General features: G+C 45.7%; 1 protein-coding gene across 3 annotated transcripts in view; it reads right to left on the bottom strand.

The window, feature by feature from the left end:
• Positions 1-2,892: 2,892 nt before the first annotated feature.
• The window catches only part of DPYSL3 (dihydropyrimidinase like 3), a 73,831-nt gene continuing 52,633 nt past the window's right edge, over positions 2,893-24,090 (bottom strand). For 2 of the 3 annotated variants that reach the window (XM_006265019.4, XM_014597616.3), the window contains exons 4-14: positions 23,134-23,298; positions 22,248-22,309; positions 21,601-21,681; positions 17,795-17,863; positions 13,514-13,634; positions 10,883-11,039; positions 7,372-7,513; positions 6,491-6,661; positions 5,257-5,436; positions 4,137-4,299; positions 2,893-3,636 (exon numbers count right to left, since the gene is read on the bottom strand). In XM_006265019.4, the coding sequence (XP_006265081.3) occupies positions 3,548-3,636; positions 4,137-4,299; positions 5,257-5,436; positions 6,491-6,661; positions 7,372-7,513; positions 10,883-11,039; positions 13,514-13,634; positions 17,795-17,863; positions 21,601-21,681; positions 22,248-22,309; positions 23,134-23,298 (1,400 nt within the window). In that variant the 3' untranslated portion in view covers positions 2,893-3,547. Of the gene's footprint in view, positions 3,637-4,061; positions 4,300-5,256; positions 5,437-6,490; positions 6,662-7,371; positions 7,514-10,882; positions 11,040-13,513; positions 13,635-17,794; positions 17,864-21,600; positions 21,682-22,247; positions 22,310-23,133; positions 23,299-24,090 lie in introns of all 3 variants that reach the window. The other variant, XM_059733521.1, reaches the window with a different exon arrangement.

The following is a 24,090-nucleotide window of genomic DNA, read 5'->3' as shown; positions in this document are numbered from 1 at the left end:
ACTGGTGTACTACTTAAGTTGACCATTCCAGGGTCAGCTCCCTAGAAAGCATTGCCTCCTCCTTTCTCGTTGTCACTGCAAATATTTCTACTGAATACAGCTCCTTTTTTTGAAGAGCAGGGCAACCAAGGAGTCGATCTGGTCCTGACCTAACTGGATTCATGTCTTTGATGATAAAAGTAGAAGTCTGGAGCATGACAGCACATGATAAATGCACAATGCACCTATCTGACAGATGTCTCTGGTCTCTATCACTTTCATTTTTTTTAAGAGTTTCAGGTTCTAACGTCAGACAACATGAAGCTCCTGGATTTTGCAGTGCCGGTGCATTGCGGTTTTTTTCTTTCTTTTTAATAACCCTTCTGTAGTGGGTGCTATATATCTTATATACCATGACCAGCAAGCTGTTTCCTACACCTCAAACTGGTCTGCAGGTTCTACTGATCCATGAAAAGCCTAATGGAGGTGGGGTGTGCTGTCTAGGGGAGACACCTTAACGGTTCTTTTGCAGCCTGTGCTGACCTCTATGGCAGTGTCACTCTGCTGGGAACAATGCCTGAGGTAGTTATCCAAAGCTAGCTTCATGTACATATAAGTTAAGCATATGGTTGTTCATGCTTAGGCCTTGAGGCGGGTAATAACTTGATGTTCCTGGACTTGAAGCCTAAGGCCAGAATGCTATTTCATATTACATGCCAAAAATGATTGCTAGCCAGCCATTTTAATTGCTGGTTTTTGGTATCTTTGCACACTGAGTGATCCCATTCTTTCTGCAGGAGGTGCACATGCCGAATAGGCTGCACCCTGACCAGGTGCTATGTGCGTGCACCTGGGTGGGCACAATTACTACTGTAACCTGGTAGTCAGGAGGCCAAGAACAAGCTAAAGGGAATGTGGCTCAGTGAGATGGCTGCTAACCTGGAAGGAAAAGGACCTTAGGTTAGAGCCCGAACCCTTGCACCTAGTTGAGCAGAAACTTCCCTACCATTCTCCATCTATTTTTACATGCAAAGTCCAGTGGCTCATGGGTTAATTTAGTTGCATTAGTAAATCGCACACAAATACTTCGGTTTCTCCTGCTCTGCAATACAGAGTATAACAAGGTCCTGTATGTTAGCCTGCAGCTGTTCATTTTTGGTAGCTCAGCACCATCTTGTGGTGGCACGTTAGTACTGCTAAGTCTTGCTGCTGGCATCCACGCTGCATCCAGGATGTGGAAGCTTCTCTAGGCACAATGCAGAACTGTTCCCAGAATAGCGCTTAAGGGGTTGTTGGCCAGTTTTGCTGGTCTCTTGCTGTGAAAGCAGCAGCAGCATTAAGGTCATTCATGAAAGCAGCCAGTCACCCAAACCAAATAGATGGAAAAATGAGAAGGGCTCCTTGTTTGCACATTAAACCCATAGAGATGGGAACTCCAAAAAATTTTTGCAGCGAAAGCCAGAGAAGACTGTATTTCTCCCTAGTGATGAGATGAAGTTACTGTTAATCCTCTACACAGTCTTACACTGTCCTCATCATTATGGCTGTCTTCATCTTGCAATACCCACTTCTCATCTTGGACCAGTTAACATAAACTTTAGCAGCCTATACCACATTTGTTGTGTGGTTCACCCTAACATCTTTCACAGATGAGAGGCGCTTCTGTGGTTTATGCTTAAGACAGAAAGTATAGTTGGGGAGGGGGGGAGAGAGAGATCTCCCACCGCAGTACTGTTATCAGGTAGTAACTGATAATATGGTGATGGTTGCCATCACTGTAAGACAAGAACGGTTATTATACCTGACAATGGCATCTCAACTACTGGACCATCTGCTGCTGCACACACTCCAAAGATCAGTATTTTCAGAAAAAGAATTGAGAAATGCCTGGAAAAGGGCTCCCAGCATGCTGCATGAGTGAACCCATCATCCAGTCTTTCACAGCAGTCTGGGAATGTCCACCATTCAGTTCAATGCCAAAGGGTTTTGGCTTAGAGCTCACCATCGTCAGTTTTTTTCCCTCTCCAGAGTGAAAAAAAGTCCTAGCCAAGGATTTCTAGACCAACAAAAAACAGATTTTAACACAAAAAGTGTATGGTTAAAGATTCCAAAACACCCCAAGTACTCTGCCCCGATGCTGCAATCACATGCCCAGCACGTTATTTAACAATGGAAAAGCCTTATTGTTCCTGAGATGTGCCGCTGTTAATATTCTAGCTCTACTGCTGGTGAAACCTAGGTTTGGTGAACAACACAATTAAATCTACAGAACAGTAATGAAGCAACCTTTAACCTGACACCATGCGGAGAAGGCTCAGCTTCACAAAAATAGCCATCATCTCCGTTCTGTGGCTGATGCTGGTTCCCTGCCATTGTAGGATAAGCTGTTAAATGAACATGGACAAGACCAGACAGCAGCAAATGGAGGATGTGAATGTGTGTGCTATTCAGGGAATATATTAAAACCACCAGCTTTCACACCACAAACTGTGCAATATCAGGGAGACAGTCCTACCCTGTACTGATGAGGACAGGGTGCAAATCAGGGACCTCGCTGTGAGAGGCTGAGACTGCAAACAAACTTCCAGGAAAAGTGGCCAAACATGTCTATTTACTGGGAGATGAGGCAGGTGTAGGTGGAGATCAGCCCAAGTGCAGCCTGCAGAGCCACAGAGCTTACAAAGGAGGATTGCTCTTGGTAGCTGCAACTCCCTCAGATCCCAGCAGGCACTTGAAAACTGAAGGCTGGGGCATAGAGGAGAAGGCACAAGCTCTATCTGACCTGACAGAGGCAGGTTTGTCTTGGATTTGGTAATCCTTGGACTTCTTTGCAGAACAGAAAGGGAGTCGGGGACCGAGAGAATTTCCCTTTTCGTATTCTAGAGACGGAAAACAAACTACCACAGCCAGCCATTTGGAAGGAACAGCTGCTTTCTGTTTTTTAATAAAATGTACAAAGTAATAAAATCTCTTACATGAGGCGATGCAACAGAGCTGTTACAGAGATGACTCCAGGCTTCCCAACAGGCCTCAAGGCATGACGCCACGGCAACTACATCTCACCAGTACCGAGTGGCAAGAGAACACCGACACAACACAGACCCACCTTGTCCCTACTCGCCTCCCACTAACCCGCCCCCCACCACCTTCCTCCCTGCCCACCCCGCCCCACACTAAACTCCATGGCTGATTAGTCCCACATAACCCGCCTAGCTAGTTTCTTCATGTCACGGTCGTCCCAGCTTTCTCCGTCCCCTTCTTACGATGCGGCATCACACAAGTGTTCAACATGTATATTACAGACTCTTAACTTAGTGACCGGTCTGATTTGCATGCATGTAAAAATGAAAACAACAACAACAAAAAATTAAGGCTATGCATAAACAAAAAAACCCCAAAGCAATATCTTTAAAGCTAGGTAGCGAGTAGCATTCGTGAAACATAAGGCTTGAGGCTTATTGATTCTTCGGATCTGAATGGTTTCCATTTGTTTTTCCTTCTTAAATACCAAGGTACCATTTTTTTTTTCCTTCTCTTGAATATGGATTTTCCTTCCTGCCTTGGGCGCTTAACTCAAGGAAGTTATATTGGAGCGGCCTCCAGGGGGTGCTACAATGCGTTTGCTTGCTGAACGCACACCCTCATCAACCTGGGTACCTGTAATTCAGACCAAAATAACAACCGAAGAGAGGGGAGACAGGCAGGTTAGAGGGTTTTTTTGAGGACCATGCCATCAGGAGGTGCAAGGTCACTGCATAGCCCACCGGAGGCTCTCCTCCTCTCCCGTTGCCTGCTCCACCCTAAACAATCCCTTACCGCCGCCCAACAGCCAATGGTGGCACTGACTTTTCCCTGGAGCTCCCTCCCCAACAGAAGCCACATCACAAGGAAGGAAAGGGCTTGGGGCCCGTGAAAAGGCCTTTGGTAGGTGTGTCAGGCTTGTGACCAGAAATCCATTTACTTTAGGGCAAAAAAAGGTTTAAGGTGTGCAGATACACTGTAAGCCCCCAGGCTTTCCCTAGGCTGGGCAGCATTCCTAGTCACCTCCACAACCATGTATGCTAAATCCAACTAAATCCCACCTTGTATATCCTCTGGGACATGGTGCTGTGGGATAATTCAAGCAGCAGCCCCTTCCAGCTCACGCTCACGCTCACCTGACAGACTAAATCCAGACTGATGGAGATTCCTGACCGGAGGAGTCTGTCGGGTGGGGGATCCCTTGGTGGAGCCTGCAGGGGTTCCCCCTTTAGGTGTGGCGGCCAGGTCGAACACAGGCCCGTCATACATGCCCCTGGGTACAGCATGCATCTCGGCCATCTATTGCAAGACAAAGCACAGAAGAAACAATGACACTGTTTCTATTAGGCTGATGAGGACCGTTTCTCTTACACATTTAGGCTGCAGACTTCACAGCACTGAAGTTAGCTCGGATAGCTCCGCAAACAAACTGGCTTAGGAACTAGAAGCAATCTAGTCATGGTAGCATATACATCAGGACGGCCTAGTTTGTCTTGCTTCTTGGTCGCTGTAACAGGCTAGTGAGGTTTACAGCACCTTCTCACCCACCTCAGATACCTTCTAAAGACCTTTAGCCTGCCATGGATGCGCACACATGTCTGTTGACAGGCTTTCTATGGGACTTATGCCTCAGACTTACTATGCCTTGGGTCCCCATTTATAAAGAGTTATAAAGCAACCAAGAAGCAAGACAAACTAGGCTGTGCTGAGGTACATGCTACCATGATTAGATTGCTTCTAGTTCCTAAGCTGGTTTGTTTGTGGAGCTATCCGAGCTAATGTCAGTCCTTTGAAGTCTAAATGCCTAAGAGAAACGGTCCTCGTCAGCCTAAGAGAAAGGATGAAGCACAACAGAAAAGTCCTTCACTGTGGAGTAATGTCACAAGAGGTAGTTTGGGGTCTTTTCTGCACCCCTGCCTTTAGACCTTTTTGCTCTATTCTGTGCCCTTCAGCCTGGCCTCCCAGAAGAGCTGTTGTACATAAACAGACCAATGATACACCCAGTCCAGTGTCCTTCCTTTGGGGGTGACGCACACCATTAAATTCAGATGTCTGGGCTGCTGGTTTTAAAAGTGTGGACCTTCCAGCACAGTTACTATGGCAGGAAATTCAACTACCGTGGAAGAGAATGATTCAGGAAGGTAGCTCTGCTGGTGCTATCCATTATGTCTACATGAAGGCCCTCAGGAAGTAGTAATTTTTTCCCCACACCCAGCGGCTCAATCTCCCATGTCCTGGGCTTCCCCACTTCCTTACCTTCCTCCTGGCTTTAATGCGTTTGTAGACATAGTCTGGGAAAGGACTGCAGGGGATGAAGCGCCCAGTCCCCTGTGTCACATGCAGGTTGCCATCCTCCAACATGATCTTTCCTTGGCATATGACAACCAACGGGACGCCATGCAGCTCCATCCCTTCGAAGATGTTGTATTCAGCTGCCTGTAACACACAACCAAAGACAACAGGAGCAGGAAATGAGGCACCAGGAACAAGAGGAAGTAAGCCATGTAGCAGGTTGTCCAGCCTCTGGCATTAACTAGCACTTTCTGCCTCAGAACTGTGTAGGGCCAAAGACTGGAATGAGCCCCAGCCAAAAACAAGAATAATGGGGGATAGGACGTGTTCAAGCTGCACTGGCAAAACTATGCGGGGAACCCAGTCCTGGATTATCAGATGTAGGTCAAGAGAAAGTTGCACCAGCAGAGCGGTGTCAGGAAGCCTAATGCAGGCTGCTTCAGATCAGGATAGACAGTTACGTGCGGCCCTGGACTAAATGAGCAACAGGTGGTACCAGCCTGGATTCGCTGTTAGTACTGCCCACCTCCCAGTGCTAAGCATCTTAACTCTGCCATTTTGATCTTTCTTCATCTGCTTACATTCAATTAAAGGTATGAAGGGACCTGATCTGTGATTGCTACAATTTTGCCTCCTACCACATCACACATGCATGGCAGGACACCCCAATTTTGTGACTGGGGATCAGATCCCAATCGCGCCCTGCTTGCCAGTAGGAGGAGGCCGGGGATCATGATCCTGGGCTCTCTCTGCACCTTCAAAGGTGCCTAACAAGCAGCAGGTTGCCAGCTGCCTCCAGGGATCCACCAGGCCAGTCTGAGCTCCACGGAAGCTGGCTGACAATCAGCGGACCATCGGCTGGATCAGGATTGCACTGGGGCTTGAACCGGCCCATTCAAGCCACGGTACAGTGTGCACACATTCATCTTGAAGTGTGATGGAAACCAGCTGCAAAATGGTTACCCATTTGCTTTTTGTCATGCTATTAATTGCATGAACATGTAGCTGGGTTACATTTTAAGATGTGATTAACTGGTTAATTGCATCTTAAAATAACGTCTGCCTTAGATTCAGGGGCCTTAGATGCAGCTCTCCTGGATGGAGGTACAGAACCACTGATAGTTAAGCTACTCTTTTCAGACATGCCCAGTTGATATCATTTAACTCCAAACACTCTCCTGCCCAGCACAGGACTTACTGATTGGTGGCTTTTAGCAGTGACAATCTTCACTGCATCAGGATCCCATATGACCAGGTCGCTGTCCGACCCCACTGCTATTCTCCCTTTCCGTGGGTATAGGTTGAAGATCTTGGCTGCGTTAGTGCTTGTCACTGCCACAAACTGGTTTTCATCCATCTTCCCAGTCGCCTGTTTAGACAAAAACAGAAGGGCCATTCCTAACTCCACAGATCAGCAGTAATTCAACGGGAGGGGAGGAAGGATCCAGGAAACAAGTATGTCCCTTACGTGAGCTCTGAGAATAGAAATGCAACAAGCCTAAACCAAAACAGCAATCCCCTTTAAAGCTGTAAGAATCTACCAAGGATTGACCACTGAAAGCTAAGGGCAAAGCCCATCTCCTCACATTTGTGTAGAAAAGAAACCCCCTCTATTAGGAAGTACTTGGCTTTTGAAGATGCATATAAAGGCAGGGCAAACCTGGGGCCTAGCAACTCGTAGAGACATTTACTTTATCTGTGTAATTCTCTGCAGAGTTTTCAGAGAGCTTTCCATAGATTCAAAGCCATTAAAAATGGGGTCAGCAACATTATTCTTGTTTTACAGATGGGAAGTTGAGGTGCCTTTCCTGTATCATCTGGGACACCAGGGGAAGAGATGGGTCTTGCAAGTCTCCATCCTCTCTACTAGTCTACACTACACCATGGTACTGCTTCCTGCTTCACTGGTTCTAGCTCCTCTTACAAAACGATGTCAAGTTCTCCTAGGACACAGTCTTGCTCTTCTCTTTCCTTGGCTTATACTAATGAGCCATTGAGAAGGGACATTCAGACCATGTCTCATTCCCTGGGGTAGTTGTTGCCTGAATCACCCTCCCATCATCCCAGTTCATTTCTTACCACTGCCTTATCCCAGATAACAGACATCCGCTCCTCAATGCCATTTGTCCCTTCAGGGATTGCTGTGAAGTTGTCTTTTCCAATTGCCTTCTGTGCGGTGCTGAATGTACAATGAGCACTTCCTGAAACCTGCAGGTCCCCACTGCATGGGACAGGGACAAAATGGTTAACATAGGATATCTTAGCTTCAAGCTTGATCTGCTCAAGTGCAGAGAGACAGGAGGATCAGAGTGATCTCTATGGTTGCCTGTGGTTCTGCCCATTTTCTCTTTCCATGTCCTGCTCCTTCTCCATTTCTATTCTTTTCTATTCATACCTCTTCCCATTAGGCCAAGGCCACTTAGTGAATTAGAGTTTGGAGCGCTGTGACCTGTTTGGTCCAAATGAACCACTTGCCAATGATGCAAACAAACCTAAGTTTTCAAAGGATGAGAAATACCTCAGGTGCTGGAATATGGGAGGACATGAAAGGAAGGCAATAACCCAACTCTGAGGAAAACTGCTGACAGATCTCTTAATGGCAATAAGTGGCTAGGACCTTGTAACTTTACAGCATATCAGAATGGGACACTGACCTCAATCAGGACAGCCTTTACCTCCAGGGGGGAGAGTCCTACATTCATCCTTTGGAAGGAGCATTCCCCTACTAGATCACAGATGTCACTCCCCACAGCTTCATTATTTTTCTTATGTCAGACAAGGGGGAAAGAAAATTCTCCCGGATTTTTTACACCTCTGGGTCGTTCTCTAGGGATATTCCTCCCATTGCTGTATCTCCAAAGGCTCATTCTCCTCCTAAACTTACTGGCCTTTCAGAACAAGAAACCTGTTGCATGCTCAGGACACTGTACACTAAGGAGGCTGTCATTAGCAAAGTCAAGAGGGATTGTCCAGCCCCTAGAGGCTTGTCAGTTTGCTACCAGAAAAGGCAAGGCTGGGGGGGGGTTCATGCTGGGTACTATTCCCACTTCTCTTGTACAGCAAACTTCAGGGTGCAGCACTCAATCTCTCTACTGGGCAAACTGCATCTCCCCCATATCTCCGCAGTCCCACATCCTTCCCTTAGTAGTACCCCAGGTCACACAGGTGCCCTTTTCACCAAGGGCAACCAAGTGGGGTTCAAAACAGGGATGTGAATGGTTAAATGATTGTTTAACAGGTAAGACCAGTGATAAGTGGTTATAGCTAATTGGTTATTGGTTAGCGCAGGGTGGGGTGAAGTCTGGCAAGGAAGTAGACGGGGGGGGGAGGGAAGCCCCAGCAGGAACTGGAAGGTGGCAGGGCAGGCAGCAAAGTGGGAGGAGGAGGGGAGAAGGGACTGGTTTCCACTAAAGATGGAGCAAGCGGTTGAAAAGAAGCCCCACCTGTCTGGGGCAGCCTGCAGCTCTGCCTACCCCTGAACTGCTGCAGTCAGTCCTGGGCAGCTGTTTGCAGTAGGTTAGAGCCAGCTCACCACCCTCTGGCTCTCTACAGTGCAACTGGGGGCAGCAGCACAGAGCAGCTGGCAACCAGGCTGGAGCAGTGTGGGGCAGGCTCCCCTCCATCTGCACAGAAAGCAGCGTGGATGGGACAGCAAAGAAGTACACAGAGCTGGTCCCAACCTGGGCTGCAGCAGGGGACCGTGCGGGGAGATGCTGCTGCTGCTGTCGCTGGGTGGGGAAGGGAGTGGGGGAGCCTGGCTCCACTTTGCGGGAAGTCCTGCAGGTGATGGGGGCGGGGGAGGAACGGAGCACCTGTCCTACGTGTGCAATATGTGTAATTGGTTAACCGATATTATTAGAAGAGTTTAAACAGATAATTATTTAGATGATATTTACATTCCTAGTTCAAATGAACCTCAGCTTCTCCAAGAAACTTTAATAATCATCAGCTTGTACAGTAGGCAGGCAAGCTTCTTTGGGTAGGTGTGATATCTTTTATTAGACCAACTGAGTAGTTGGAAAAGAAAATTCCAGCTACTCAGTTGGTTTAATAAAAGATATTACATCTACCCAAAAAAGCTTGCCTGCCTATGTCCTTAGACCAACACAGCTACAACCCAAAACCCTGCAGCTTGTACAGTCAAGTTAAAGCTATACTCTTCACTACCTCAAACTGCTTTACAGCAGTGGTTCTCAAACCTGTCTGAGACTCCACGCACCCCATGGAAAATGCCAACTTTTAGTTTCCACTATGGAAAAATATTAGAGCAATTCTTCTGTAGCAAAAAATTCAGAAACACAGCAACAGCTCAGAGGGATTCTGACACTGTGGGTTCCTATTTGAAATCTTTGGATGCCTCTTGTGAATCATGTTTGCACACCTAACAGTGCTAACATTTGCATGACACCCTGTAACAATCTTGAAAGGATCTCCGGGCATCCCAGGGTGTCACAGCAGCCTGGTTAAGAATCACTGCTTGAGAGACAGACAGAGAGAAAGAAAGAGAGACTTAATAAAGCCCTCAGTGACTGAGCTCCTTTCTCTGGTTGGCTATATTCATATGTACTGACAGCAGAGGGAAGCAGCGAGTATCTTTAGCAAGGAATTGTTCCGTTGTTCTCTAGAAACTTCCTGGCTCCTGCGTATGCAGAGACCAGAGGATGCACAGTAATTAGGAAGTCATTTTGGCAGAGTGGTAATAAACCCCCCCTTTAAGCCATGTCTAATGATAAGGAGGGAAACTACGGTGATTGCTGGGTTTTCAGATGGACCAGGCTTGAAGCAGAAAAGCAGTGATGCAATTATGCTGAGCCCACAGATTGTGCGTGCAAACCTGGGTTTTAATCCATTGATAATCTCCATCTTCCCTTTATAATTTCTGCCATATGTCTGAGCTGCTGCATAGGCAGAAATCTAACAACAGGGCAAAACATTCCCTAAATGCACAGCCCCACTGGAGCCTCTTATTTTGCTAACCCGCTCTGGACAAACACAGGAAACAGCACCCCGAGGTGATCTGTGCACAGCTCAGGACAGGCATGTGTGGGTTTCAAGGGCTACATGGCTCTTCTTTCTTTTTTTCTTTCCAGCTAGAAAATGTGGTACTCATGTGACATAAGGGATGGATTAGGCTATGGAGGGGCCATGTTCACTATTTTACAGCTTAACCACAGGTCTGGCTATTTGCCTCCAATGTTAATCTGCACTATCTGAAACCATTTCATTTCTGGAACGTGCAGGCAGCACTGCTGGTGCCCTCAGCGCTGAACTGGGCCACTGCTGGCTAACCCAATCTTAGATCGAACTGCAGCAATTGCAAATGCTTTAAATACTGATCATCTTCCCCACACCCCCTAACAAAGTCTCTTCATCTGGGCCCACACAGCATGGTCTTTCTGGAAACTCATACTCTCTGCCAAATCCACCTCTGACGCCGATCCATTTGAGTCGCAGCCTTCCCAAATGATGCTGACACCACAGCTGCCTGAGGCACAGGCTCGCACGCCTGGGTGGAACTGGACTCTCATGGCCCCACTGTATTCAGGGGGAGGGGAGGTAGAGTTTTTTTCTCCAAATGCAAACCACTCACCTGGCCAGTAAGGAGTTGATGTAGTCAGGAGTTGTTGGATCTGGACTCAGGGGCGGGGAGGTCACAAATGCAGCAGCCTTGGCCCAGTTTTTGCTCCAGTAGTGTGTCCCATCCGTTCCAAGACTGGCTGTGATAGGCTCACCAAACACCACATTACCTGGTGGGGAGAGACACAGATGGACCTCTCAGCACGCAGTGTTATTTGGCTAAATTTGAAGACATTCCCCCTTGTGAACTGGACCTTCCACATTGATCTTTTTTGATTTATGACCCTGAACGCAAGAGGTTGGTGAGAAGCAGCAATGGGGACTACCTGTGGCAACGGGCCAGGTACAGTCCTGGTCCTGGCACTCAAGGACCTGGGGTTTCGAGCTGCTGGTGCTACAAACTCTAGGGGCTTGTCCTGAAAGCGGTCACTTCTCTCTTGTAAGACTTTACATGACTGAGCAACCTCACGAGCTCCTAGCCAGACAGCCTGGCTCCACCAGGAGGACTGCTCCAGTCCAAACTTCACCCAAGTCCTCTAAGCAACAGTGTGAATGCAGGAATCCTGCAACCTGGATTTGTGCCTGTCGTCTTGTGATCTCTGCTAGATACCATGATGAAAAGCATCCTGGAAATACCTGGCAGGAGTCAGGAATCCTCCCGACTGGTTGCTTAAATCAAGAGATTGTTATGGGCAGAGGAATTTAGCTGGACCAGGCACGGGGCAGCAGTTCAGTATTCTGGGCAAAGGGTCAACTTCTTGCATCACAATTTATTTCTATCTCTCTATTACCTTTCCTTCCCCCACCCTCGCCTCCTTCTCTTGATATTTTTCAGTTAGGTAAATATTTTCCAAATGCCATAAGGGCCTGGCCAGCTCCAAGCTCACACATCTAGTCTCTCAATCATACACTAGCGCCATTCAGACAAATGCTGCAGCTTGGTCCAAGGGAAGGAGTGAATTGGACTGCCTGAGGCAGAGACCACCACGTTTTCTACAACGTTTATGCTGCTCACAATGACAGCTGCTCCACCTCCCAGCATTCCCACCCTTTCTACACCCTTTGGAAAGGGCCTTGGCAGCAAACAGATCTGAGTAACACTCCTCAATACTCTGTCTGATTGTTGTTAGCTCCACTAGGATATAAGTTTCTTTGGCATAATTTGTGGAGGCCCTAAATCTTCCTCCAAGCCTCTCACTGTAATGCAACGGGCTGTTCTCTCTCCCCCCAAGGCCATGAAGCGCAGTATTCTTTGATGCCCCTTTCATAATTGAGTAAGGGCCTATTTTTTCTCCTTCACTCGCTTGCCAAAAAACAACTGAAAAGGGAACAGTGCAGCAGCCCTAATTATAGGAACACAGGGATAGTGAACACGAAGGGACCTGGTTGGGGTCCAACTCCTAGCTACTGTAGGCAACCTCATCATCTCACCCCACTCATAAATTTATCCAATCTCCACTTCTGAACTAGGTAGGCTGTTTGCCTGCGCTGCTCCCAATGACAGCTGTCCCTGAGGCTACATTTCCACCATGAGGCTGATCCAGCTTGGCTCTCAGGCATCCACACAAATGCCTGCAGAGCAGAACAACAGGGTAGATCTGGAGGTTGGGATTCAATCCCAGATCCTGCTACACCTAACAGTGAAACGGGAAGGCCCTATAATTCAGGCCTCATACACTAAGGGCCGGCTCCAGTGAACCAAGACATTCAAATACAAGAAAAGCATGTCTCCCCGTTAAAGGTAGAAGCAAGGAAGAAGAGCGGGGAGAGCCATGCTTTGGATAGGGAAAGGGAGAACAGATCAGTCAGCTTCTTCATTTATCATGTCTTGGGAGGACAAGAGTGTGTAGGCTTGTACTGGGTGGGTGTGGGCAGTTTCTTCCCCCACCAGAAGCATCCTGCCTGCCAGATGGAGCTCTCCCCACTGCCAGAAAGGCACGGAGGCACCCGCTGAAAGCTTCGGCACATCAAAAGAGGCCGAGGATATTTTTAGCAGCTCAAATCACTTACATATGGACAGTTCGTGTCCTCTTGGCAGAGAAAATGCTTTCTGGTCTTAGATAAACTTTTGGTATTCAAACCATTGACCCGCCAGTCCAGAAAACGTTGCTACCTGATGTTCTGGCTTCTGGCAGGCAACCGAAGGCAGATCCCCCAGGCTGGGAACAGGCTTCCCATTAATCACAGACATTACCTGGTGACTAGTGTTATGATGGTTTTTACATAGAGAGGTCAGAGAAAGACTGAACCTCTTTCTCTCTCTCTCTCTCTCTCTCTCACACACACACACACACACACACTCACACACATTCACAGCAGCTAGTGACACAGAAACCTTGGTGATAGGTACTGCAGAAAAACAGATAGGTTAGAGAGCATGCCCAAACACATACCAATGGTTTTCCATGTCATATAATGGTCAAGATAAGTTTGCACTACTCACACTTCACTAGCTTTTTGCAAAACCCCATGCTGACTGGCTGACATGTGGAGATGTGGGAAGCATTAAAATAGGTCAAGGGACAAATCTCCTTGCTTGGAGCAAAGACAAGGGTACAGGACCCTTCTGAACAGGGTGCCTAGCCACACAAAAATCCAAAGATGAAAAAGGAAATCTAGGAGGGAAGAGACAAATGCTGCCCACCTTTTTTCCTGGCTTGTGAGATGAGGTCTGCAGCGCTCTTGCTCATCACTTTGGTCACATAGAGAGGACAGTTGGTCTGGCTAGCAATGGTGATGGCACGGAAAACAGCTTCAGCTTCCAGCTGGAAGAGCAGACGTGACACACAAAGGTTGTAAATAACCCATGGGGAGCACAAGACACCAGCTATCTAATAAAGGCATGAATCCTACTAGTGCAAGGTCATTGCACATGTCCAGGGGCACCCTCTGCCACAAGAGCATCCACCTCCCATTGTGTTTAAAAGGTTCTCCACATAAAGCATATGTTGCCCATCATGCTGATCAACATGGTCTTACTGCTGCCATGTGCTCTAGATGAAACTGCCCGTTTTTCTTTCATCTCATTCTTAGACTGTGAACAATTTGGGGCAAGGACTGTCATTGACTCTGTGGTCCTAAAGCACCCTGAGTTTGTGACCAGGGCTCCCAGGAACTGCCACAAACCTACAAGATCAGAACGTCGTGTAACACTTGGGCTGAAATCCCGAAAGAGAAGCTTGACAGTTTTCAGCACTGTTGAATTCGATACCGAGCCCTGAACAGAATCTAGATGCAGATCTTTTGCTGTTCACTACCCAAATCCACCAGCTCCTTTGCACAGCTCTTTAAATTAGCTTTTAGCAATGATATGCAACAATAAATCTATTAAACGCTACTTACCCAAATAACAGGAAGAGCTTTCAAAGCGGGTATTGTTAACCTATTTTTCAGAGGAGAAGCTAAGGCATGGATGTATCAACCAACTTGCCCATGGTCACACAACAACCCAGCAACAGGCCTCTGAGTTCCCATCCAACCCTCTTTCTATTGGAATGTGCTGTCACTACAGGATCACTCTGCATTTGTTTAAAAAATTAACATCTGGCTGTGTCTGTGGATGAGGTGCAGCTGGCTATTTTGCCGGTAGTTCTGCTTCTGTTTAAGTCCGTTTGTGCTGCTAACCTGCTGCTGGGCAGTTCTGCCTCCTCCGACATCAGCCCTACACTTGAATAGCTTGCTTGCTGTTAGGCCTGGGAGGATTTTCAACACTTTAGCAAGCGGGCTATCTTTGGCGTATTACATCACCTCCCGTTAAGCATGAGCTACGTAAAGGGCCGGCCAAGATTTTTCTCTAGGGTTGGTGTCAAAGCTTCAAAATTAGGAAGTTTAAAAAGAACCCTCCAAACCTTAAGATAACATACCTATAAGAGAAAGAGGCCAATTCTCTGGCATTCAGAGGCTGCCAGCTGGCAACAATGCAGACAGAGCTTCTTGGATCATGCAACCCCAATTCCTCCCACATACTAGGTAAGCTGACCAGTGCACACACCATCATGCTATTTCCATCAGGGTTGTTCGACTCAAACAAACCTTCCATTTAGGCTCTAAACCGGTTCTTGGGTTCAAAGAATAACAATGTAAACAATGAAGTATTTGTACATGCACTTAAGAGCCAATACACTAGATTTGTATCTATGCAGCAAATCTACTGTATTCAGCTGTGGCACCTTCAAATATGCTCTGCGCGTGGCATTTGCTCAGACATCCATTTTTATTTCCAGCCTAGTGCTTAACACATGGGTTCGTACTTTTTGATTTGAACATGTCTGCAGTGCAAAATGGGAGCTTTTTGAAGCATCTGATATCCTGTCACAGAGAGGTTGTGCTCACATATGCAGAATGTGATTTGGGCGTATAGTTCCTAGGTAAACAGTCACTGTTGCTCCCTACTCCTTCTTCACCTGGTCCTAATTCAATCCCATCATCATCCCCTACATGTCTGGAGAACTGGGCATGCTACAGAAACCCGTTTGATTATGCTTAAAAACCCAACCCTTGTTCAGTGAAGCTGAACTCTAATAATGTTTCTACAATTGTTCCTTTACTGAAGACAGAAGGGCGAAGTTCTTGAGAACCAAATTATCAAAGCAGCAAGGAGAGAAATATTTACCCACACAAATTTCATTAAGATCAATGGAAATCATGCTATTAAACTCCTTGCATGAACAGTCTTTTATAACATTTAAATGTTCTATTCAGCTTCTCATAAATGAGCAGCACTCCTATCTCTTGTATTTTCATAATTGTTAGGGGCTGGAAGGGACTTTACAGATCATCGGTTTTTGCAGGGCTCTATCAAATCAACTGCCCAACTAAGAATCAGTGAAGTAGCTCATTGCCCATATGGCTTCACATACTCATGAACAAACTAGATTAAGTTGGGTTCATCTGCATGTGTCAGTCATCTAGTCTCTATGAAGAGACAATTCCACACGGACAATTCTTGGACAGAGGAATGCAGTTCTATACCACTGTAACAGTGGAGGTGTCTTGATACCATGTAGGTGTTGGGTAGTAGATGGCCTGAGCTCCCAACTTTGTGGGTTTGGGAGAAGAGAAAACACAGGAAATACATAACACCACAACTTTAGACTGATTGTTGCATTTGGGGAATAGGTGAGATATAAACTTCTAGTGATCATCACTATCAGAGAACATGGCATGTCAAACTCCAATTTTTCCTTCATGTTTAAAGCGACGTTCTAGTAATAAAAAGTGGTTGCGTACAAATAGTAGTTCGCTACCCAGCAGTTTTGCTCTCTATGCACATTAGAAGAGTTTTCGCTCCTCTTACTACTGCACATCCAACATAGCTAAAGTTGGGAGTGGTCAGGCAGATTCATTACTGCCCCTGTACCTCAGCAATTTCTAACCATACTATGTAGCAGTTCATTCTTCGACACCCTGGTTTGCTCAAGGTGACGGACTGCTGTTGGTAGTCTAGGCAGAGAACAATCACCAAAACAATCTCCCATTTGATTTTTCCCAGGAATAGATGGCATAACAATATGCCTGGAAAGAATAAAAGAATACAAGCAGACTTTCTGATCACAGGCTCAACGTAGTGAACTAGCAGCGTAGGTACAACAGCTAGCACAACTGGGTGCTGTTAATGAAGAGACACTTAAGTACTTACAAAACAGAAAATAAGTATGAGTTAGGAAAAACAGCTTGTTCTGTATTTGCTAAGATGCTATGATATAGATTCATTTAGACAGAATATATATGTGGGGCTCCTAGTGCCAATTTGACAGTCACTTTTCCAATCCATCACACTTCAAGACCAAACAATCCATAATCTTTTACCAGTTTGGGACAATGAAAACTGCCTTCTGATGACAGAAGAGTCCTAGCATAACTGCAACAGCCAAATAATGGCCCAGATTCTTAGGTGGTGTAAATGGCATACTTGCCACTGAAGTCAGTTTACACCAGCTGAACATATGGGTCCAGTTTTCTAGGGAGAAAAACCTTTTCATGTCCCACATCTCAAAATGAGCAAGCTTACATTATGCAAATCTCGGGAGTAATACAATACTCTTTTCATTCCTTTAATTTAAGCCAATTTATTTTCTTCTGAAGTATAAGTCTTCACAAAAAGTCCCCTCCCAATTCTGCTATTATAACAGCTTACAGTTATTTTTCTCTCTCTTTCATGTGCTGTGGAAAGCTGAAGGCAGCTTTCAGCAGGCAGCAACTACAAGCTGCCATTTCAAATATTAATCTAAGATTAGACTAAACTCAAATTAATGGGCCAAATAAAAACGAAGCCTGTATCCTAAAATTACACATAATCCAATTAGTGTCTTAGCAATAATTCACAATTAGGAAATCCCCTAGTCCCATTGCCAAGGGTTGTGTGTGTCTGATTTTAACACAATTAAGATCTGAGGTAGAGATTAGACTAGGGAGAGGCTGGAATTTGTGTGTTCATGAGTTTCCTTTACAAGACAAATAAACTTTGACACAGCAAATGATGTTTTTTTAAAAAAAGATGCTCTAACAGTGCATTTACTCTATGATCTCATAGAGTTGGTCTAATAAAAGATATCAAATTCACCCAAGGAACCTTGTCTCTCTATGATCTCAGGCCTTCTAGCCCAATTGCATACTGAGCCTGAATGCCCCACAACTAACCTTAAATTTGTGCTACAGCCAGACACCACTAATTTCCGCTGTTTATCCCATTTCAGGAAGACCCACGGTCTCCTGTTTATTACTCAGAAACTCAATTATTATTGAAAATGGTTCATCATTAAAGCCCCCCCTTCACCCGCAGTGATGATGGTTTAACAGCTGGATACTTAAGGCAGAACTATTAGATGCCGTTATGCTGAGAAGGGCTATGCTGCGTGGAGAAAATGCACCCATATAACAGGATGAGTGCAAAGAGCTCCTTTTTTTCCTTATGCTTCTCTCTCACCTCCTCTGGTCTACTCAGCACATGGCCTTCTGGGCCAGTTATTCCCATCTCCAGCATCCTAGTTTGCTCCTAGAAGAATGAAAAAAAGAGGGTATTAAGGGACTCTGATTTTGATAAATCAGTTCATGGAAAAACAAATACCATCACAAGCAGCACTTCCTAAGGGCTCAGACTATCTATCATACAGCACAATGGATCTCTCGCTGCTCAGCAGACAGTCAATACTTTGCAAAGTCGCTGCTGGTGGTTCACAAGCATGCCAAAAACGGAGAGGCAGGGAAATGCAAAAGGTGAAAGAGGGACTGGTCACACACATGCCTCCTTTGGTATAGGTCTCTAGAACAAATGCGCATGAGGGAGGGTTACAACACACACGGAAACAAAAAAAAATCCAATCCTGAAAAAAGGTCTTTAATTCAGTTTACAATCCCTTTGTCCAAAAACAACCTAAACAGCCTGAGGCCACTGAGGAAAAGATATAAAAGTTAAACAAATCCAACATGGGCCAAACTGTCTTCTCAGTTATAGACATGCAGCCCCTCTGACATGCCTAAGGTTGCACTGGCATGAATGGGAGCAGAATCTAGTCCCATGCCAAAAGATTTACAGCAATTAGGGGCTTGGTCGTTCCCCCCCAAGCAATCAGAACAGTCTACTGCTATAACCAGGGACTACAGTCATGGATAAGTGGTGCCGTTTATACGGGTTAGCCTTGAATTTATACTTGCTGTCCAGAACCCGCATTTGTTTTCCCTTTACCACTAATTCTGAATAAACCTCACTTGCCAGAGAACCAGAGAGGTGCTCAAAGGAACATACGGGCACGCTCAACCCCCGGCATTCAGCATGCCAACTCCTGACATCGCTCTTTGTGCCATCACTTGTCTTTGGTGAACCAGGCATCAGTTACATGGGGAATAGCAGCGAAGGCCAGGGGAGGCATCTATCTACCCATTAGTTGTTTTTGAATGTCAGGCATCCTCAAAAATGATCAAGCCACGAATGAGGCAGAAATTCTGAATCCTAACATTACGATATAAAACGCCAATGTGCCTTTTGTTCCATCATGTAAGCACCTTTCAGCTTTTGTAACCCTTTAGGCAGATGCTACCTTTATTTTTATGTCTCATAGACAAAACCACACAGCAGCCGTGAAGGTGTGACTCCAGCTGCGACTGACGGTTAATACTTGTGAAGAATTTGAACACAGATTGCTATTTGAGGGCTGTGCATCTTACACTTTCTTTCTGCAGCCCAAGACAACAAGGTGAAAAAAGTATTCCTTTCTGACATTTTTATCAAACACAATAATAAAGTCTTTCATCCAGACTGTTTTCAAAACAGTCCTCAAAACTTCCTTCTTAAAAAAGGTGGAGGGTCCCTGACCAGTCTCATGTAATCCTGATTTGGATCTGTGGCCCATTTGTGTAAGTATCATCTTGGAATGGAGAAATAATTTCCAAATATACAAAACTCCAGTAAATGTAACTTGTAACTTTTATGTTTTTGTGGTCAGGATATTAAAGTAGACAAAAAAACTTCTATCTAATTAAGGCTCATTCCTTGATCACACCACTTTCATGTGAAAATACCTATGAACTTTAAATGTAGCCATGAAAAATATCTGGAGAGAGACAGATTCTTGCATTTTGAAGGGTTCTGAGAGGTTGGTTTGGAGACTCTTTAAACCCCCAACCCACCAGAGAAAGGAAAAGCCAGAGTGAGGATGTGGTACAGCATACATCTGAACAAATTTCTCTCCTGCACTTCAAAAATCCCCCCCTGAAGAGCTCCCATTCCCCCTACATGCAACACCAATCAATACACTGTGCCAGTGCAACCTTAAACTGAAGAAGCATCGTCCCATTAATCCAATTCCACAAGCTGACTGCTTATATGAGACATTCCCCTATTGCTCTGAAATTTTGGACTCTGTGTTATAATGCAGCAGTGGTCTGGTGCACTATGAGGTCCTTTACTTTCTAATGCAACATCCAGCATTAGTAACTCCACCCACAGCTGTGCTGGATTCAACGGACCATTCTGCTCCATTAGGTTAATCGCCAACTCTGGGCATCGAGTTTTCTTGCACTGAATTGAGATGCCCTCTATTGCGTTGTGGACTGAACAAGGAAGATAAATGAGCCTCATTTGTGCATACGAGTGAAATGCACAGGGCACTCTGAAACCTCTGTTGTTGCCTAAGAGCAAAAAAACCCAACACAAGTTAATATAAAACAACAGAAGCTCATCCAGATGGAAAATATTAATCTTCTTTTGATAGGGGTTGGATTTGCTAATGATGGCGACAACATGTCTGGAAAAAACAAACAGCCTTCATGCATCCAAGACTCTGGCACCAAAGAGTCTATGGATACAAAAGTAGCTCCTACAAGAAAAGTTCAGGTAGCAGCTACTTCCCAGGCACATTCTGCAGCTTGACTCTGATGAACCAGGCATATAAGCATTCAAAAAACAGCTGGCTCTAGGAAACCTACAGTCAGAAAAACCCCTTTCTAATGCCTCGGGAATAATGGATTCAAAGCGTTTCTGAGAAATCATCTGGCTTCCTCTGATGAGAAGCAGCAAGCACACAGTCATGGGTATCAAGTTTCAGAGGGCGACTGAATACACTCTCAGCAAAATTAGTACCAGCATTGCTGAAAACAATACTGTAGAGAATTCATCTTGCATCATCTACCTAGGTAATAGTTTGGTGCCCAATTATAATACAATCTAGCGCTGTTTGGAGAAGGTGGGGGAAATGACATCCATTTCCAAAGTGCACGTGAAGAAAAAGTAAGTTGGGAGATGCTACCCTGTCTTATCAAGAATCAGTTTAATCAGACAGGAGTTGCTGTACTGCATCACACCGTTAGGATATTTACTTTAGCTTTGTACAGTTCTTCAGTCTTCTACATACTTCAGACAAGGCAAAAGTCTAATACACCCAATCGCCCAGCAATTTTATAAGAGGAAAAGACAACGCCTTCCTGAACCACTGAAGCAAGGGATTTCACAAGGCCTTACCTCACTCCCTTAATTTAAAGGGCTACAAAAGTTATTAACAGTACTGTGTGTGTGCATGTGTGCACGCAATCCTCTTTTTAAATCCAAATAGTTCGTGTTTCTTGCCAACATCCTGTGACAGCAAAGTTCCACTCCACGTTGCATAAGGAAATGATTTCCTTAGCTGATTTTAAAAGTGACAGGCTGCTAATTTGGAATATCCCAGTCGATAGTTAACAAAAAGACATCTTATTCCAAGCAGGAAATGCCATCATACTTTAAAAAATAAACACAGAGGCCAAAATAATTATAACAAAAACACTTCTCCTAAAATCCCTTATCTACGTTGCAAGTAGCATCCTAAGAAAAGTTCACTTTTTAATGTTTGCTCCTTATATTTCATTTTAGTTTCGACAACAAAATCGAACATTTAGATTCTGTTTGTAGACCTGGTTTTCCAACACTAAAAAGTATAGCAGGTTCTGCCTATCTACTAAGGAAAATATTACTAGTGAAAATATTTATAAATTCCTGAAAGCAATTTCATGCTCTTCAGTTTTATATATATACACCCACACGCATCCTTCTGGGTCTCTCTGGTCATTTCTGTAAGACGCCTAATACAACAGGCCCTGACCTAACTGGTTCTTAGCAGTCAGAATTACAATGGCATTTAGATGTATGCAGATAGGTGCTCTGTAGGGCTATTCTTCACTGTTAGCTTGTGCTAACAGACAGCACCAAACTGTCTGCCCACGTCAGATTTGCAGTCCCAGCGTAGACAGAATAGCAGTTACCTGTGCAATGATATCCCCATTTTCGGCATGAACTTGAGCTACTGCCCCCAGCTCTCCCAAGCAGCTAAAAATTTCATACAGCTGAAACAGAGTGAGACAGGAAAATTACTACTGCACAGACATTTTCACTTGGTTGGTGTTTGATGTTAAGGGACTCCAGGCTGTAGAAAAAACGTAACAGGCCTTCAGCTAAGAATAACAGCCGGCGTGGCTTCAGTGCTATGCAAGCCCCATTTACAGTTAGAACAAGGCTTGGTAAGGAAACATCTCGCATGGTGCTCTCGCTTATCTATTCAAGCACTCAAGGGTCTCTCCAAGTCTTCAAAACTTGTATCTACTACCCTCTGCAGCTCCACCCAACCTCCTGTGCTGGGAAGCGGACACACTCTCCAGAGACCCCACACTGCAAGACCCTGTGAAGTACTACGGAGGTGCTGACTATAGACAGTCGTCACCTCCACAGGCCAAATCGCTGTACCGAGAGGGAAATGCAACCCACAGAGTAAAAACTGAGTGGGGTGAAACCTGATTGCCCTTCCCTATCTTTGCTTAATACCAAGAATTCATTTCCAGCTCCTGTTACAAATAAAACAAAATGGGCCTGATGGTACCTGCACCACCAACAGAGTGGCCAACGTAGCTCTTACCTCTGTGTTTGACATCTGGTATAAATCCTTGTAGGCCATGTAAACCATGAAGGAGTTAACTCCTAGGGGCGGAGGAGGGAAAAACAGAAAAAGAAATGAACAAACAGGATTCCATCCCCGATTCCATCCTCTCTGTCCGTCTCCTTGTACATCCACAAGGCATGCGAGAATTACTCAGACCTAAAGGAATGGGAGCCTTTGGCAGGATCTGAAGGTGAAGCGGAGGATTTTCTGGGCTTTCTTTTCCCTGTTTATCGTCAGGAGACTATAATAATTCACTGTTCAAGGTTATAAAGTATCCCCAGGGATGCCAGGAAACAAGAGGGAGGAAGGCAGTTCCCAGAAACTGTACCTGCCACTGGGCTGCAGCTGTAGCTATTTAAAGCCCTTTGCGCTATATGAGGACGGTGCAGGAAGCACTCTTCAAGTCCAGGCCATAGAGGGAAGGGGGAACTGGTCTGGAAGATGTACAGAGCATGCTTGGGATAGCAGACTGGAAGGGTGCAGGCTTGGCTTTCCCTCTCAGAAGCAGAAGCAAAAAGGCCAGTCTTACACCTTTGGTTTGTGACTCTCTCTCACTGGCTTTCTTTCAAGGCTCTTGAGCATAAAATACCTTCCTGTCCTCCTCTCCCCACAAGGCCTGATCTCCGCATTGCACAGATGAGAAAAACAAGACACGGCCTTGCCTACATACAGTGAGTGGGACAGATCGCAGCAATCTTGTCTCCCCATCCTTTAACCATGGTGCAAGTGCTTCCCAAGGCTCTAGATGTGCTCAGGGCTGGGGCCTGGGGGGAATGTGCACTGGAAAATGGAGGTACAGGTAAAGGGGCCTGAAGTAGAGAAGTCAAAGACAAGGGGAGAAAGCCCCTTTCTCTGGACAAACCTTTCTCTTTGATGAGTGTCTGCACTTCTTGTTTGACACTGTCATTCCAGTGGGTGACATCCACGTGCAGGGAATAGTCACAGCAGGCCTTCCCGTCACCCCACTCTCGCCACTTCTCGTAGACTTCTGTCAGGCTGGACTCCGGCTCAGGGATGACATGGTCCACTGGATGTCGGGGGTAGACAGAACGGAGGTTGTGAACGAATGCTTACACCCTGGGCTTGCTGGCCTGTCAATTCCCCCTGCACTCAGTGTCCCAGCTTCTCACTACAACCCTCTACTTGGTCTCTGTTCATCTGCATCGGGCCTCTGCTACTTTACCCCTGCTACCTCCCTAGAAATCATGCTGAAGTGCATCGGTGGTCCCAGACCTCTCTTCCCAACAGCTACACAGCACAAGGGGAAATGAAACATGAAGGGAGCTCCTAACAACTGACTCCCATCACCATGTTCTTAAGCACATCCAAAGTGCACTTATCACAAAAGAAATGCACTGAGCCTTGCCTTAATAGCCTTTGGCATAGCCCCAGCAGCTTTTACAGGCTGCTGCCGAGAAATCAGCTGGAAGCAACAGGACCCTCCATCCTCCCTCACCCCCACTTCCACCCCATTAAAACTTAGTCTCCTGCAAAGACCTGGCCCTAATGCATCTTTTATTGCCCGTTATATAATCCTCAGTCACTGCCGTAGGACTTTTTGCATAACAGACATTGCTGCGACAGAGACAGTTATCCCTTCAGCCAACAGAGGACAGAGCAGAACTAAAGGAAACCCCATCTTCTAGCAGTGGGATTCAACAATTTTTTTTGCATCCCGAGTAGGTCTCTGAAGTGCGGATGGCTGTGATTGCCGCAAAGGCAGTGAAACCTAAACTATAAACCAGAGCACATCTGTGGCATCCTTCAGGGCAAGAAGCAGGAATTCCACTTCCTTTTTAGTCCGATCTGTTTATTTCTC

The sequence above is a fragment of the Alligator mississippiensis genome, chromosome 9, assembly GCF_030867095.1.
Source record: "Alligator mississippiensis isolate rAllMis1 chromosome 9, rAllMis1, whole genome shotgun sequence".
Classification (NCBI taxonomy): domain Eukaryota; kingdom Metazoa; phylum Chordata; order Crocodylia; family Alligatoridae; genus Alligator; species Alligator mississippiensis.
The sequence above is the reverse complement of the archived record's forward strand: the minus strand, read 5'-3'. Positions and strand labels throughout refer to the sequence as shown.